Raw genomic sequence first — 17,870 nt, 5'->3', positions numbered from 1 at the left:
GATGTTCAACCAAACCACATTTAAGTTTAATATGCATAAATAAACTTCAAATACATCTTCACATGCATATATACATACATTTATACATACATGTACTTTTTGCAGAGATCACATACTATGCAATACATACATTTTTTCATGTAGTTTCTTTTGTAATAAACATAAATTAAAATAATTAATTATAAAATAGCTGAACTTCAGTTTTATTATACTGAAATGATATCTATTACTAGGAATTAAATGTTAAAGGATGGATAAAATGAACCCCAGGGTGTATTAGACCAGTATTAAGAGCTGAAACTAAAATCCTCTCATACTTTTCCTTCCATCACGAGGTTTTTGCTCCAATTTCAAAAACTGGTTCAACTTTTTCTAATTATGTTTTGCAAGAGTGATTCCTTGGTAAAAACAATGGGAGTAACAAATATGATTAAAATTATTCTAACATTAAGGTTTTGCTCCTAAAATACGATTAATCCCATTATTTGCCCCAGAATACATAGTTTCTTTTAACAAGGTTCTGCTGAGACACCAACTACTGTTCAGAACCTGGGCCACTAAAACCCAAAAGAACCCAAACCATTAGAACCCGAACAATTAAAACCCAAACCATTAGAACCCGAACCATTAGAACCCGAACCATTAGAACCCGAACCATTAGAAACAGAATCATGAGAACCCGAACCATTAAAACCCGAACCATTAAAACCCGAACCGTTAGAACCCTAACCATTAGAACCCGAACCATTAGAACCCGAACCTATAGCCAGTAAAACTTGAACCAATAACCCGAACTATTATAACCCGATAGAACCCGAATCTATAGAAACTGAACATGTACAGCTTGAGCCACTAGAACCCATACCTTTTGAACCAAAACTATTAGAACCCCTAAACTTTAGAACCTGAACCCTTATAGCTTGAGCCGCTAGAACCCTAACCAGCAAAACCCGAACTCCTAGAACCCTAACACATAACTAAATTTTGACAAACAAAACCCGATCAGCTAGAAATCAATCTATAAACACGATCTACTTAAGACCGATCAACTTGAAGCCGAATAACTAGAACCTAATTCACTAGTATTCGATTAAATAATACATATTCGAAAAATAACGATGAAAGAAGCTGAATTCTTGCCACAAACTCTAATTTGTTAATCCCTATATCTTTGCAGCCCGAAGTAGTAGATCTTAAATATCTAAAACATTGAATTCTGTGAGATTTAATAGTCAGAGTTAGAAATGTTAAAGGTTTACACCAACAGGTTGCAAAGATATAGGCATGAAAAAATTGGAGTTTGTGTCAAAAACTCAGTTCCTTTAGGTTTAGATATCACTAATGCAAGTTCCTTTTATACACAAAACTCATAAAATGTTTCCATTTGTTATTCTAAAAACACTTGAGATAAGACAATGAGAGGAAGAGGATATGTGTATATATATATCAGTTAGAACCCTTTAGGATACATTAACCCTAACTAGGAAGAGTTAAAACGAACCAGTAAAATGAAATGATGAGAAAAATAAGTTTACAAAAAATCTTCCAAATATTCAACGCTCTTCGTTTTCCAAGACTTCTTGAGAACAAATAATTACAAAATAAGACCGAGAAAATGTATAAGAAGCTTGTTATCTGAGTACAAAATAATTACAAGACCGAGAAAATGTATAAAAAGCTTGTTATCTGAGTACAAAATAATTACAAGACCGAGAAAATGTATAAAAAGCTTGTTATCTGAGTACAAAATAATTACAAGACCGAGAAAATGTATAAAAAGCTTGTTATCTGAGTACAAAAGCCAGACTTCAATCTATTGAAAGTTGTACACGCCTGTATAAAATTATCAAACAGATGCATCTAAAGAATGAAGTAGCAAACTCAGTTATCCGAACCATTCAATTCAATAAAACTGCTGGAGACTGGAGGGCATGAGAGCAGGAGACGAAAAGGTTAAGAGACCCGGTTATAAAGGTGAACCAAAGACTAGGACGGATGAGCAGGGAATAAGAATTTACCAATTAATCCCATCAGAAAGATAACACTAGAGGCATGATCTGGCGGAGCGTGGAGGCAGATTCTTAGATTACAGGGTGTCAACAAAAACTTACCATGTATCAGATTGGTTCTATCTGTTCAGTCTATAATGGTTCTAGATCTTATAAGTAACGAAATGTATGAAAGCAACGGAAGTGTACAGTTTCCAATGCAATTTGAGAGGATAAACTTTAACATCCTGTCCTCTCTGGTGTGTATGTTTAGACCAACCTGGATTCCTGGTATTGAGTTGGAACCCGCAACTTTACTCTGTGTCAAACCTGTATACGAAGCCAAGGACGAACTCAACACAATTGTAAATACTTAAAAATTAACTAAACAATGAAATTAAAACAATGGTTAACTTCGTACCAAATATGTTTCTGGTTTGGGCCCGATAGTGCTTTTTGTGAGGGGTGGGGCGAAGAGTTGGGAGTACAAGGAGAAGAAAAAGGAGAAGAGGAAGAGAAGGAGGAAAACAGGGAGTCGAAGAGATAAGGAGAAAAGAAGGATTAGGAGGAGGAGCAGAGGAGTAAATGAGGGGAAGGAGAAAAAAGGTGGAGTAAATGAAGAGAAGGAGAAGGAAGAAAGGAGGAGTAAATGAAGAGATGGAGGAGGAAGCAAGGAGGAGTAAATGAAGAGAAGGAGGAGGAAGATAGGAGGAGTAAATGAAGAGAAGAAGAAGGAGGAAAGGAAGAGAAGGATGAGTAAAGAAAGAGAAGAAGAAAGAAGAAAGAAGGAGTAAATGAAGAGAAAGAGGGGAAGACAGGAGGATAAATGAAGAGAAGGAGGAGGAAGAAAGGAGGAGTAAATGAAGAGAAGGAGGAGGAAGAAAGGAGGAGTAAATGTAGAGAAGAAGAAGGAAGAAAGGAAGAGTAAATGAAGAGAAGAAGAAGGAATATAGAAGAAGTAAATGAAGAGAAGAAGAAGGAAGAAAGGAGGAGTAAATGAAGAGACGAAGAAGGAAGAAAGAAGGAGAAAGGAAGAGAAGGAGGAGGAAAAAGGTGGAGTAAATGAAGAGTAGAAGAAGTAAGAAGGCAGGATAACGAGAGAAGAGGAGATTTAAAGACTATATTCATTATATAACGAATCCCTCTGCAAGTCCTGTTAATTTCCAATATTGGTGTAAATGTGTATGTGCTAGATATTGAAAATAAAAAGATGAAAATGGAACTACCAAAGCAGTTCAGAAACATGAATGACGATGTAATGAACAATATATTTAAATTCGGACCTGTTTAAGAAATTAATTAATTCAGTTCAATCTTTTTTCTTAAATCATCGTAGTTAGAGAACTAAGAAACCAACTACAGTTCTATAATTAGCTTAAATAGTTACAGGATAATTAGGGTTCGGTTGTTAAAAGTTTAGTCACCTTTTAAGATAGAAAAATAAATTAAATAAACGTTTTTTGTATATGAAGACCAAATTCAATATCAATAATCTTAAAACAAGTTTGATTGATCAGAGGTGAAGAAGAAAAAAGCTGACCAGGCATACAGCCATAAATAAAATGTCAGATTCTAAGTTTAAAATCTATTTTGAAAATGTGTCAGGACTGGAAACAAATAAGGTTTCCTCTTGTGGGGATATCCCACCATCCATCCGACAAAATATCTTACAGATATAAATGGTTTTAGAATTGTCTTCTTATAAAAGGAATTGAGCAGGTGAGAGGGGGAGCAGAGGCGTATTCAGGGGGGGGGCNGGGGGTTTTCAGGCCCCAACGGGTGCTGAACCCCCCACCTCGGGAAAAATTCCTGAATACGCCCCTGGGGGGGGGGATGGGGAGGGCAGCTTTATTTATTGACTAAAGAGGTTCATCAAAGACGTTACCCTTAACACCTTTATCCACCTTATATCTGAAAAACGTTGACATAAATATATTTTGTAAATTGCTTCTCTGTGAAAATGAATCCACAAGTTGAATCAGAGAACCCGCAAATGAATATAAACACATTAAAGAAACAAAAACATGAATACCTAATTCATACTTGATCATACAAAGGTTTCAAGGGTACCGTTGTAAATCGGACATTATCATCTTTACATGCAGGGTCGCTTGAAATTATACGTACAGTCACTTTAATTGTCTTATAATTTCGTTAGTTCCTTTAAGACGTACAAAGTTTGATCTATGTAACCTAGATTTGAAACTGCCTGATTTTACTTAAACCCGGGGTTCTCTCCTCTATAATAAATGATATATTGAGCCGCCTCAAACCTAGAAATCTGTCAAACTTTAGAGATTGATCTTTAACCAATAAGTATACTCTGTCCGGTACAGTAGATTCATCTCTTCGCTCTGAATATCTACATTGTAAACTATCTAGGGTCACCTTCATATACGAATGTACACTGTACAGTGTACACACCCCAATCTAAAAGTTACATGATCCAAGCCGGTACAACATGTGCTGTATAGCATTCAGTCGTACTTTCCAGTTTGGACTACCTACAGGATAAAGTCGACCCAGCACGCTTTATGCAACAAAAGTCTTGCAGTGTACAGTGTAAAGTGTGTACAGTGTACAGTGTACAGTGTAAAGTGTACAGTGTACATTGTACAGTGTTATACATTTTCTTAAATATTAGAGGTGTACTATAGACGTAAATCTAATTTTAAATTTATCCTCCATTTCTAGTGTGACATGTCCATTTCTAGTGTGATATGTCCATTTCTAGTGTGATATGTCCATTCCTAGTGTGACATGTCCATTTCTAGTGTGACATGTCCATTTCTAGTGTGACATGTCCATTTCAAGTGTGACATGTCCATTTCTAGTGTGACATGTCCATTTAAAGTGTGACATGCCCATTTATAGTGTGACATGTCCATTTATAGTGTGACATGTCCATTTATAGTGTGACATGTCCATTTATAATTTGACATGTTCATTTATAGTGTGACATGTCCATTTATAGTGTGACATGTCCATTTATAGTGTGACATGTCCATTTATAATGTGACATGTTCGTCAGAACAAGAATAAAGAAGTTTTCTTGCTTTTCGATGATAATTGACAGCTTTGAATTCTGGTTTCTATTTAAGTATTACTTGCAGATTTATCCAGCTAAATGAAAATGGGCAGAATTTAATACTTTTTTTTTTACATAAAAATGGCAAAATATTTCTTAGGAGGTGACTTGAAATTATGTTGACAGTCTATTTAAGCTTGGGTCGTTTTTTCCTTTGACAAACCGGTTCTTCGAGTTTATAAGATATATTTAATGCATCAGGATGGGTTTCTCCAGCAGATCGTGGGGTTTAAAGAGTTCCAGGTCATCATAAAAGTCTCATTCTTTTATATTACCTTGGAGAATGTAGATATGTGTAGCATAGATAATTAATATCAATCGATTCTATAGAATCAAGTCTCATTAAATTTCATCAGTCGTTAATAAATAAATTATAATTTATTTATTTAATCTAAATAATTAATTATCTGTTGAGATTATGAAGGATTAAATTAATTGAATGATCGATTAAAACGTCTTGCCAAATATTTTGCTTTGCTAGATTTGCCGATTCTTGCAAAAGAAATGGCGCAAAAACTCAACTGAAACGGGTTGCTATTGAATAAATTAATAACTCCAAACTTTACTAAATCTAGAACAGGTTTAGAGAAGTTGTAAAGAAACCCTGAACCTAATTAGATAACGGAGTGGGTTTATTAAATACCGAACCTGCTCCTTTTATCAGTTTAATCTTTGCAACCGCTAATTATGAAATTTACTGGATTATCACGTTGTTAAAATTTTTACCCATTTTACCACAAAATAGTGTAAGATATTGGTTGTATAAAGGAGTTAATTATACAGTGGGGTTTAGGAGAAGAATAGATAAACCACTGAGTTCGGAGAGTAGTTTAATCAAATCTCTAATTAGTATATTTCTCAGGTCTCCTGGAAGCAGTGGGAAAGGAATCTATGCGAAGTAGGACGGACCTAGAAGCCAAGGAAAATGATATTGCAAGATGTAGTCCTGCTCTCTCCACCAGTAAATATAGTCCCGCCTCCTCTTCATCCAGCCACGCCTCTAGACGTACTACTCCGCCCCTGCTGTTGACCAGATACAGAGCTGGTTCGGATCCTAGTATCTCCCGTCCTGATCCCTCCTCCAGGCTGGATCCAGGAGGAGGAGAGGAGAGAGCAGGGAAAAGTCTGGGTTCAAAACTCTCACCTCGCTTAGGTCAGTTTCATGCATATATATTATACTCAGGAGCAACACATTCAACTCTTAAACCGTGACAAAACTAAACTGTAACCTTGCAACCCGCAACTTTCATATTCAGTTGATTTTTGCACTTCAACCCCCCTCCCCCCTCTCCTCCCCACTACATCTCCACACACTTAATCTTTTATAACGCATTAGTCCATTTGGCGCGGTGCAGGTGTGCACGTTTAGAATGCAAAATTTTGCACAATTTAAACATTTGTAATGTTGAAGCCTAAAGCTTGGACCCTGGGAGCCGGGAGCACAGTGAGGTTTTGACGTTGGTGCCCCTGTATTCAAGAATGAGCATTATTATGTGTTTAGCATAATGTTTTGCATAAATATTGGTTGAACCAACTCCGCTGTAAGTCCAAGCTAATAGTCTACCTTCAGCGTGTGCAATGAAATGAATGGAGTTTGAATTACGCGTGGTGAAGTATAGATCTTGCAAGCTGCTGCAGGCTGGACTATAATAGATCTTGCAAGCTGCTGCAGGCTGGACTATAATAGATCTTGATAGTTTACCATTTTTTAAATTGAATTCTAGAAGCAAGAGGTACTAACTCTGGAAAAGTTTTTGGGAGAAATATAAACAAACTCTGAGAAGAATCACTGCATTTGTTTAGAATCCTGGCCCAGATACTGCAGTACCCTGTGTAGGAACGGGGAATTCGAGTAGGAATTGATTCCTCCAAAAAAACTTTTTAATGTATTATATGTAAATCAGAGAAAAATTTCATTCTTAGTTGGTAAAATGACTAATCGGCTTAATTCCTGATAAGTAGGAAATTAGAGGATAATAGAATAAACAGGCAACAAGGGGGTGTTATCTTTATAGAACTTTGGCTTCTCTGATTGTTTATATTCAATAACGTCAAAACGCCTGAACTTATATGGCCCAAATCAAATTGACCCTGGAAAAGTTTATGGAACGGAAAAGTTGAAATTTTTTGCCTGGAACTTTTACGATTTCTGAAAATCACTCAATTTAAATAGAAAATAAACAGTTAAAAGTTAAAATTAGAGAAGGGGCACGAAGCGCCCTAAAATCCATGAATTGCTAAACCATAAATGTATACATACATAATTACATTCATATTCCAGCAGGGTTGTGGATGCATATTCTTGTAATTAAAGGCAAAACATTATACATTTTATTCCAAGAGCGCAATTTTAAATGTGGGAGTTTGCAGTAAATCAAAATTTTGTTAATATCTCTTGTATGTTGTAAACCTCTCTAGTTCATTTTACCTAATTGTAGAGCTATAACAACACCAAGTATAGGGTGTTGCCTTTCTTACACCAAATATCTTCTAAAATAATAACAATGTTGTAAATTTTAAAGAGAAAAATAACTCCAAAAATAACAAGACTGTAGACAGCTAGGTTCAACTTAACAAAGTAAACATTGCTAAAAGTATTTATCTTTCAGGACGACGGAACCCCTTGAGAATGCTCAGCAACGCTATTGATTTTAGAACCCGGAGAAAACCGCGTCCTAAATCCGCTGATTTTGAGAGTGTGGATGAAACCGATGGGAAATCCCGAACATCGTCCGGAAAACTCCCAACAGAGTCGTTCAGATCAATTTCAGTGACAGATATTCTTGAAACTGTAAACTCAAACTCAAACATTAAGAGCTCCGCCACTTTACCCCCTAGGATCCTTGAAGGACGAAACTCGGCTCCCGATATACTTCCTCCCAGACCCGGAGACTTGAAGGAGTTTCGTCCCAGATCCAGAACCAGGCTTTCAGCTGCTGCCTCCGCTAAACAAAAGCTGAGCACTAGGTTTCAACCCCAGAGGAAACCTGCGCACAGGATAATACAAACCAGCAGTGTCAAGCGAGCAAAAACCTTTAGTTTAGGAGGTGGAACCCATCCTGTGGTGACAGTAGCTTACAAAACTCTTCCTAAACTCTCTAGCTCCAGATCTCTGGGCTCCAGCAGTACAGATTCATGTCAGAGCAGTCAGTCCACGGCTAGCAGTAGGAAATCTAGCAACTCCAGTAGTCTCAGCGATAACAGCGAAAGCAGGGAGATAAGCGAAGACGCGCTTCAGGAAATTGCCGCGTTTGAGAAGTTTATTGAGGAATATTTTGAGAATTGTGACAACAACAACCATAATAACCAAACTAAGGTGAAGATTGGGAAGGTTCCAGTTCATGGAATCAAGATGAAACCCAAGCTTTCAACCTGCAGTACTCTTTCAGAGGTTTTAGAACTCTCTATCTAAGCTCTGTATCCTACCAATTCTAAAATATGTTAAAATACCAGTGATCAAAACTATATTTGAAACTATGCATTTAATATTTAAAGTAATAGAAATTTACTCTAAGCGGATGTTATGCTAGCTTGGTTCTTGAGCCAAAACATTCCTATATAATTGTTTATTGATATTCATGCAGTTATTATTCGGCATTCTTAGTAAATTGTTTCATCAAATTTATATTTTATGTTAGAACCTTGAAAACTTGAAATTTTTTCAAACATATAAAGTTTATGGATAAATCCAACCCTATCCTGACTTTGATTATGCACTATACATTGAAGTTTGATAATGATGTTATATGATCCCAAATTTATTATTTCACTGATAGTTCTCAAACCCTAGCTCTTGTCTAATCAGAACTACTGCGTTTTAATATCCTTCTCCTTATCCGTAATCTTACTTTATTCTTTTCTATCCTTCTCCTTCTCCTTACTCTAATCTTTTCTATCCTTCTCCTTCTCCTTACTCTAATCTTTTCTATCCTTCTCCTTCTCCTTACTCTAATCTTTTCTATCCTTCTCCCTCTCCTTACTCTTTTCTATCCTTCTCCTTATCCTTCTCCTTAAACTGACTCTACTCTATTCCATCCTATCCTTCTCCTCATCCTTACTCTGTTCTATTCTATCCTTATCCTTATCCTTAATCTTTTCTATTCTATCCTTCTCCTTATTCTTCTTACTTTATTCTGTTCTACCCTTCTCTTTCTCCTAACTCTAATCTATCATTCTCCTTATCTTTACTCTATTCTTTTCCATCCTACCCTCCTTCTCCTTACTCTATTCTAATCTATCCTATCCTTCTCTTTCTCCTTACTCTTCTACTATATTCTTATCATTACTCTATTTTATTCTATCCTTCTCCTTATCCTTACTCTACTTTATTCTATACTTTTCCTTTTTCTTACTCTATTCTTTTCTATTCTATCCTTTCGAGCTAGTATATTTTTCCTTTTTTTTATCCCCCAACTCAAAAATGTATTTCTTCTCCAAACCCAACTTAAATTGATTCCCATCCTGATTCTGTCCGACAAACACTCTTTGTTCCCTCTACTCTCTGAGATATTAAATAAAAGATGTAAACTGTTTTTATGTTGCTCAAATACATAAACCTTCCATGGTGCATAATGATCTATTGTACATTTACTTATGAGCGTCAATCGTAGATGTAAAATGCACAACAGTAAATATGAACTCGGGTATTTTTAATCGTTTCAACTCATGTTAATTTTGTCAGCTTGGAGTGAAACCAAGAACGTGGGGTTTCCTTTCTTACTAAGTTTTCCATAATTCATCTATACATTTAATAAAGCTCTTCGCTCATATATATATATATATATATATATATTTATTTGTTTGTAAATATATGTTAGCTATAGCTAGCCAAACGGCTAGATCGAATGGGCTGACAATTATTAAGGGAACCCTCGAGTACCCCGGGGGTAATATAGGCTAAAAAAGTTTTATTTTTTTTTCGATTTTTTCTTCAAAATTAGATTTTTTTAATTCCATGGGCAACGCCGGACACTTCAGCTAGTAATTAAATATTTCTCAATGAGTTATGAGCTAGATCTAAAGATAGAGTATCACTTAGCAAAGATAAATCCAGTAATACTTCTTTACTGGTGAAATCAACTCCCATTGTATCTTTTTATGAGCTCAGAGTATAGTTTGAACGCAATAGAGAATAATTAGTTAATTATTTGATTAGCATATTGTAAACAACTCAGCGCAGAGAGTGTAATCAACTCAATATAGAGAGTGTAATCAACTAGTGTTTAGAGTGTAATCAACTCAATATAGAGAGTGTAATCAACTAAGTGAAATGAGTGTAACCAGCTCAGTGTAGAGAGTGTAATCAACTCAGTGTATAAAGTGTAATCAACTCATTGTAAAGAGTTTAATCAACTCAGTGTAGCGAGTGTAATCAACTCAGTGTAGAGAGTGTAATCAACCTAGTTAAGAGAGTGTAATCAACTCAGTGTAGAGTGTAATCAACTCAGTGTAGAGAGTGTAATCAACCTAGTTAAAAGAGTGCAATCAACTCAATTGTGGAGAGTTTAATCAACGCAATGCATAGAGTGTAATCAACTCAGTGTAGAAAATGTAATTAACTCAAAGTAGAGAGTGTAATAAACCTAGTCTAGAGAGTGTAATCAACTCTGTGTAGATAGTGTAATCAACCCAGTGTAGAGAGTGTAATCAACCCAGTGTATAGAGTGTAATCAACTCAGTGAAGAGTGTAATCAAATGTAGAGAGTGTAATCAACCCAGTGTATAGAGTGTAATCAACTCAGTGCAGAGAGTGTAATAAAATCAGTGAAAAGATTGTACTCAACTCAGTATAGAAAGTGTAATCTACTCAGTGTAAAGAGTTTAATCAACTCAGTGTAGAGAGTGTAATCAACTCAGTGAAGAGAGTGTAATTAACTCAATGTAGAAAGTGTAATCAACTCAGTGTATAGAGTGTAAACAGCTCAGTGTAGAGAGTGTAATCAGCTCACTTTGGAGAGTGTAATCAACTCATTTTGGAGAGTTTACTAAATTCAGTGTGTAAAGTGTAATCAACTCAGTGCTGTGAGCGTAATAAGCTCATTTTAGAAAGTGTAATCAACTCAATTTGGAGACTTTACTAAATTCAGTACGTAGAGTGTAGTCAATTCGACAGTGTTGTGAGTGCAATCAACTTAGTGTATAGAGAGCGTAATCAATTCAATGTATAGAGTGTAATAAACCTAGTCTAGAGAGTTTAATCAACTTAGTTTGAAGAGTTTACAAAATTCAATGTATAGAGTGTAATCAACTCAGTGAACTCTGTGTGGAGAGTTCAATCAACTGAGTTTGAAGAGTTTACAAAATTCAATGTATAGAGTGTAATTAACTCAGTGAACTCTGTGTGGAGAGTTCAATCAACTGAGTTTGAAGAGTTTACAAAATTCAATGTATAGAGTGTAATCAACTCATAAACTCTGTGTGGAGAGTTCAATCAACTGAGTTTGAAGAGTTTACTAGATGCAGTGTATAGAGAGGTCATTAAATCAGTGTTAAAAGTTTGTAATTAACTATAAGTCTAAAGAGTGTAATAAAATAAGAAATGAGAAGTATTCCAGGAATCGAAGAACATTTCAGAATTCCTAAAAATGTTTAAAATTCTTTGACAAATAAAGTTTAACATTTCTGTTTAATCCACAATTGTTATCAGTAAGGTTTGCTGATTTACATGCTGTGACGTATGATTGATTGATTGATACGCCCAATAAACAGACCATTTTTTACTCTTAGAACCGGAGAAGGGTTTTTAATTTCAATCTAGTTGTATCCAATTTCTCCCCGGTGCGGTATGTAAACATTAATTATTCAATAGAACCTGGTTTAAGCTTTCTCAGCCCCCCCCCCTCCCTCCCCAACTTCCCCCAGTCCTTCCAGGCACTACAAACAGTCAATAGTTGAAAACAATTCATACCATCACACGAAACTACCAGGAGTAGGTTTATATAGTTGGATCCTAAACCCAGGATGGAAGTTATCACTCTGACGGATGAAACCGTAGTTCCGAGCACAGACTCTAGGATTCAAGTCTCTAGGCTCATTCTTGCAGTTCAATCTGCCGTGAGGGTGACCAGCGTGGAGCTAAGGAAGCCTAGACATAGCCGGCCGGTCAATCAGATCTGGATGGATTATCTCGTTAAATCACACTGTGTTCGATATATTATAACAAGCTCAGTTCAGGTACAAAATTCCTCAAGGGTTAAAGATCAATTTTAATGTTAGTGTAACCCAATCTATTTATACGATTAAAAGAAATGGATTACTATGATTAAATTGAAAGGGCGTGACCGTAAAAAATTAATGAGAATGTAACTTAAAGGGAATTTTTTTGTAAGTTATTTTTATGAAAATCATTAATAGGCTCTTTCTAGTGATGATTTTAACTTTCGCTCTTGAATAAATTAATGACAATTTCGTAGATTTTATTGTTTAGATTGGCGATTTTTTATAAAGCACAGAAATAAATATGAAAAGTGGAATTATTTTAATTCTGAATTAACACTTAATATGTAATACAAAATAAGGATATTGTAGATAAATACTGAAAGGTTGAACTGGATAAAAGGATATTGTAGATAAATACTAAAAGGTTGAACTGGATAATAGGATATTGTAGATAAATACTGTAAGGTTGAACTGGATACAAGGATATTGTAGATAAATACTGAAAGGTTGAACTGGATAAAAGGATATTGTAGATAAATACTGAAAGATTGAACTGGATAATAGGATATTGTAGATAAATACTGTAAGGTTGAACTGGATGTAAGGATATTGTAGATGGATAATGAAAGGTTGAACTGGATATAAGGATATTGTAGATGGATAATGAAAGGTTAAACTGGATACAACGATATTGTTGATGGATATTGAAAGGATGAAGCATAAAATTAATGATCCATGTAAGCTACCCAGGGTTCTAATTACTCCTCTTTATCTCCCTTCTGGTTCTCACCAGTTGAACCTTTATAATTCAATTTATCTCAATTAATTTATAATTTTAGAAAATTACTTATTCATGGCAGTCATAATTGATTACCATAACACTTGTACTTTGGTCGATTTAGTTGATAAACTTTGGTCAATAATCAAATTGATGTAATAAAAGTAACCCGTATTGAATATTATTACATTTACATATTTAAAATTTAATTTAAAACCTTATAATGATAAGATTCATGCAGATAAACATAACAAATCTAAGATTAAAATGTACAACTATAGAATATAGAAATAGAGAAACTAAATAATATTTTGCCGGAAAAAAATGTATACTAAATATGAAATATCAACTATACACGAATGCGTCGAAAAATAATCGATGATTATTGGTTGTAATATCTAAATGATTTGTTTGGAAATACATTGATTTTTACGATCCGAGTTGAATGTTGCAACTTTCTAAATTTGTATGGACGCTACGTTCTTCGGTATAAGTCGTTTTTAACCATAATCTCCTTATAGACGCAACAGATAGTAGTAAGATGAGTAGCGATCAAAAGCGATTATTTTTCGATGTACGTCTATACCCCCTTTCATTTTTTGCGAACACTAACTTTAAAGGAAATTTCAGGAATTTTATTACCAGGCCATTAGCTGCAAACAGAACGAGAGAAACCCTAGTTAATTTTGTCCAACAAGTATTTGTACCAAATCTATCTATTCTAAACTACAAGATGAAAATCCGCGATTTTACGTAGAGCCAAAAGGGTCAGTTAGTTATGTTAGTTGAACCACTTCAAGTTTAAGAGAAGAAGTCTATATAATTAAATATACATATAGACCCAAGAAGCATTCAAGCAATCCGGAATTTAATTACTTGAAACAAGGGTCTTATCAGAGAAAGTTTGGTTTTTAAGCCTTTAATTCTTTTGGTTACAACATCAAAGGAATTAAGTTTTTGCCACAAACGGTGATTTTCTAATCCCTTTATCTTTTCGACCCAATGTCGTAGACCTTATATATTTCAAACTATAATTTCTGTTAGATCTAAGTTTAAGATGTCAAAGGTTTACACCACGTGGTTCCAAAGATATAAGGATTAGAAAATTTGAGTTTGTCGCAAAAACTCTATTCCTTCAATCTGAATATACAAAAAAAAACAGAGAATTTTAGTTCTAATTTAAAGAAGTTTTATATTTACAGTTCGGGTGAAACTATTACAGAAAGAGTTTTAAAACCAGGTAAAAAAAGATTTAAAGACCAATTGTAGAAATATTGATTTGAAAACATAAAATCTATTCTTGGGAATAACAATTTTAATTTATAAACACTGATAACCAGAAAACTCTGAAATTGGAAGACGACTTTTGGAATCAAGTTATAACTTTTAAAAGTCTAATAATCATGAGATACAGCAATTGTCCAGTGTAAACAGACCTATTTAACTAAACTAAGTGTTTACAGTAAAACTATTTGCTTTGTAATATTAGTTAACATTAAATAAAGTATTGCTTTAATGTCGTCTTCCTAATCCATTGTTTTACGGTTATCACTCATATATAAACCAGAGCGTCAAAATTTTATTTGTTTATGTACATGCCCTTAAGAGAAATGTAAAAAAAGATCCCCATCCCCCCCCCGGCCCTGGATATCATACGAATGGCGGCATGACCCTCACACAATAACCGTTTCTGATCAGGAAGCTGTTTTCTGCAGAGTTTAGACTGTACTATGGGAAACCACATAAATTAAAGACTGACGGGCATGGGCGTCACTGATAACTTCTTCTTGTAGGAAAATATATTAAAAGTTTTATAATGACATCAATATTAGGGAAAGATTTTGTAGCTGCTGGATATGCTATCTATGAGACTATTATTAGGGAAAGATCTTGTAGCTGCTGGATATGCTATATATGGAGCTTCAACTCTTCTTGTCCTAGCAAGCCAAGGAGGAACTGTACTTTATCAGGTTATTACATAAATATTAAATAATCTACATTCACGAGGTGTGTTTTTTAGAGGTCATAAAGAATTTGGCTTCAGTTTTAATTTATTAAATTTGTTTTGTAAATTTCACAAGGCATGTAAACTGTCTGTCATTCAATAACTATCTGTCTATAGGGATGTAATAAATAAATAGGAACATTTTACTGCTTTGAGTCCAAAAGCATTCCTTGCTTCCCTCGAGATTCTGAAAGTCTTGGGCAGCCTCGGCAATTTAATATTTATAGCATACCCAGTCAGGGGCGTATTCAGGAATTTTTCCAGGAGGGGGTCTAGAGCGTGGGGGGGGGGGTCACTTAGCATCCGTTGGGGTCCAAAACCCCAACCCCAAAAATTTAATGATCCAGGGATGGGGGATAAGCCCCCATAGCCCCCCCCCCTAAATACGCCTCTGTCCCTTTCGACTCCATGTAATAAAGAAATAATAGTTAATTCAGCATTCATTGAAATATTTGGATGATTTATTTACGATACTTCTATTTTTAGAACTTTAAATCTTTCTTGTTACGTGCTCAATTTTCCATGCATATTACAGGGTGTCCCATGAAACATCACAGTTGGTAAATAATTTGGAATGTCTTCTTCCCTAAACTGTAATAGATATTAAATACTTTTTGCATTTTTTTTTCATTCAACAAAATCTTTTACTAAAATATATTTTATTTTGATATCTATTTTACTATAATATGACTCCCATTATATATTCTTATAATTCTCTTTGGTATTAAATAACCTAAGTAATTATGGAAGAAGACATTTTAAATTATTCACCAACTGTCATGTTTCGTGGGACACCCCTGTATCTCAATTAACCGTTTTCCAAAATGAAATGCAATGACTTTAAATGTCGTCTTATTAGTTGGATCCATCTATTGGGGAGTTCGTGCTCATGCGAAAATTAACTGTCCCTGCAAAAGGAAATATTTTCTCCAACTTAAACCTCCAAGAAGACGTGTCTCCAAACCTGAGTTCCTTGAGGACCTTGAGTACGGATGGGAAAAACGGTGAAACAACTACGTCAGCAAATGTCGTCTTAGATGTACATTCCTTATTAGTTAAGGTGAGAAAATGATAAATGTAATTTCAATATTATGAACTTAATGTAAATTAATTCAGGGTGGTTCTGTTGTGTGCATAGTGGGGGTTGGTTTACTCTATCTAGCTGGACCTTTAGCATACATAGTAGAGAAGGCTGGTGGTAAGGCTAGAGCAGAAGCTGAAGAAGTTTGTGATATTATACCTAGAGATATTCACACAAAAATAACATTCAAGATTGGATCTTCCCGTGTAGACATGAATACAGACGGACTAAAGGAGGAATAAATATTAAATCAATATACTTTTGTGATTTGAGGATGATAAAATTCTTTTTTGAATTGTTTAATTAAATAATTTATGAATTTACGAAAAAATAGACTTTTCAGTCAATGCTTTCCAAAAATTTATCTCAGTGTGCATTTTTTAACTTTTCTTCTCTAATTCTGATATTTACGTAAAAACTCGAAAAATCATCCCTAAGAGACTTAACATATAAATTTGAAGGGGGGGGGGGGCATTCGGCGAGGAAGAATCATAACATTATGGTATTAAAAAGTTATTTTTATATTTACATCTTCCATGTGTGACGAGTGTACGCAAACGCAAAGTTATAGCGAATTTACAGGATTCATGAGTTAATATAAATGGGAAAGTGTACATAAATTAACAATTGCCAATTTAGATATATTATTTGAACCTTGCTTGAAAGGAACTCAAACTCTAATCTCAACCTTGATATTTCAAACTTAGATTTTTAATCTAGCAGAATTGATTTAGTTAGTTAGTTAGATAGTTAAAGTTTTAAGCACCTTATCAGTTCCTTTGGAGAAGTTCATTAAAATTGGAACAGCTTTTATACACATCTAATACAGAAAACTAGTTTATCGTAGACTAGGAGAAAACTAGTTTATCGTAGACTAGGAGAAAACTAGTTTATCGTATAAATCCTGAAGCCGCCTATGGATTTATCAATTAGTTAAAAATAAACAAATAATTTTTTCTGGCAATTGGCGTTACTCTTTGTGAGTAGATGCAGGGTTACCCACGGATGAGACATCAGAGACGATTGTTCGAAATTTGTTTAGTCCGTTTTCTTGCATTCAGGGTTCCTGGCTAATTTCTGTGCTTAGTCATTTAGTAAACCATCAAAATACTCAATTGAAAGGAGAAACCAAACATTATATAATCATAATCATCATATTTTTGGAGTTTTGGGTCGTCTTCACAGTTTCATATTTTGTGGGCAACCCTGTACTTACATTATGCATATAGAAATCATTTTATTGCTTCAGGCGCATTTTCAATTTAATTGCATATTCTTCTCTCATTAAAATCTTTTAAAATAAATGAAAATTAACAACGTTTAAAAATCACATTTATTAAAAACACCTGGAACTTGGAAGAACACTTGTTCGTAATGGTTTACAATTCTTAAAACATCTTTAATATTAAACATGAATAAAGTCAAACAATTAAAACAATCACTAACCGAATCTTAGTCTTGGGATTTCCATTTTGTCTGTACAGTGTGTCCCACGAAACATGACAGTTGGTGAATAGTTATGAATGTCTACTTCCATATACTGTATCAGATATTAAAGACTTTTCGGAGTTTAATTCGTTAAAAAAAGCTTTTACTCAAATATATTTTATTTTGAAATAAATTATCATAAAATATGACTGCCATGTGATATTTTTATTATTCTCTTTGGTATCAAATAACTTTAAAAAATATGGAAGAAGACATTTTATACTATTCACCAACTGTCATGTTTCGTGGGACACCCTATACCTTCAAAATTTGTCAGGTTTTAA

General features: G+C 34.5%; 2 protein-coding genes across 2 annotated transcripts in view; both read left to right on the top strand.

The window, feature by feature from the left end:
- Positions 1-9,002, top strand: part of LOC111698897 (uncharacterized) — a 35,109-nt gene extending 26,107 nt beyond the window's left edge. Inside the window, exons 4-5 of the mRNA XM_023469368.1 lie at positions 5,939-6,229; positions 7,686-9,002. Of these exons, the coding sequence (XP_023325136.1) occupies positions 5,939-6,229; positions 7,686-8,488 (1,094 nt within the window). The 3' untranslated portion in view covers positions 8,489-9,002. The remainder of the gene's footprint in view (positions 1-5,938; positions 6,230-7,685) is intronic.
- A 5,117-nt stretch (positions 9,003-14,119) lies between these two features.
- On the top strand, positions 14,120-16,445 carry LOC111698899 (fructose-1,6-bisphosphatase 1). Its single transcript, XM_023469371.1, has 4 exons — positions 14,120-14,252; positions 14,894-14,982; positions 15,877-16,077; positions 16,134-16,445. Exons 3-4 carry the CDS (start codon positions 15,907-15,909, stop codon positions 16,338-16,340), a joined length of 378 nt encoding a protein of 125 aa, XP_023325139.1. The 5' UTR covers positions 14,120-14,252; positions 14,894-14,982; positions 15,877-15,906; the 3' UTR covers positions 16,341-16,445.
- The last annotated feature ends 1,425 nt before the right edge of the window (positions 16,446-17,870 follow it).

This window comes from Eurytemora carolleeae, unplaced genomic scaffold, assembly GCF_000591075.1.
Source record: "Eurytemora carolleeae unplaced genomic scaffold, Eaff_2.0 scaffold41, whole genome shotgun sequence".
NCBI lineage: Eukaryota > Metazoa > Arthropoda > Copepoda > Calanoida > Temoridae > Eurytemora > Eurytemora carolleeae.
The sequence above is the reverse complement of the archived record's forward strand: the minus strand, read 5'-3'. Positions and strand labels throughout refer to the sequence as shown.

Bases quoted from the DNA above. Each gene is read 5' to 3' on its own strand.
- LOC111698899 (XM_023469371.1), top strand. From the start codon at position 15,907: ATGCGAAAATTAACTGTCCCTGCAAAAGGAAATATTTTCTCCAACTTA. The intron at 16,078-16,133 runs GTGAGAAAATGA...AAATTAATTCAG, and splicing joins TACATTCCTTATTAGTTAAG to GGTGGTTCTGTTGTGTGCAT.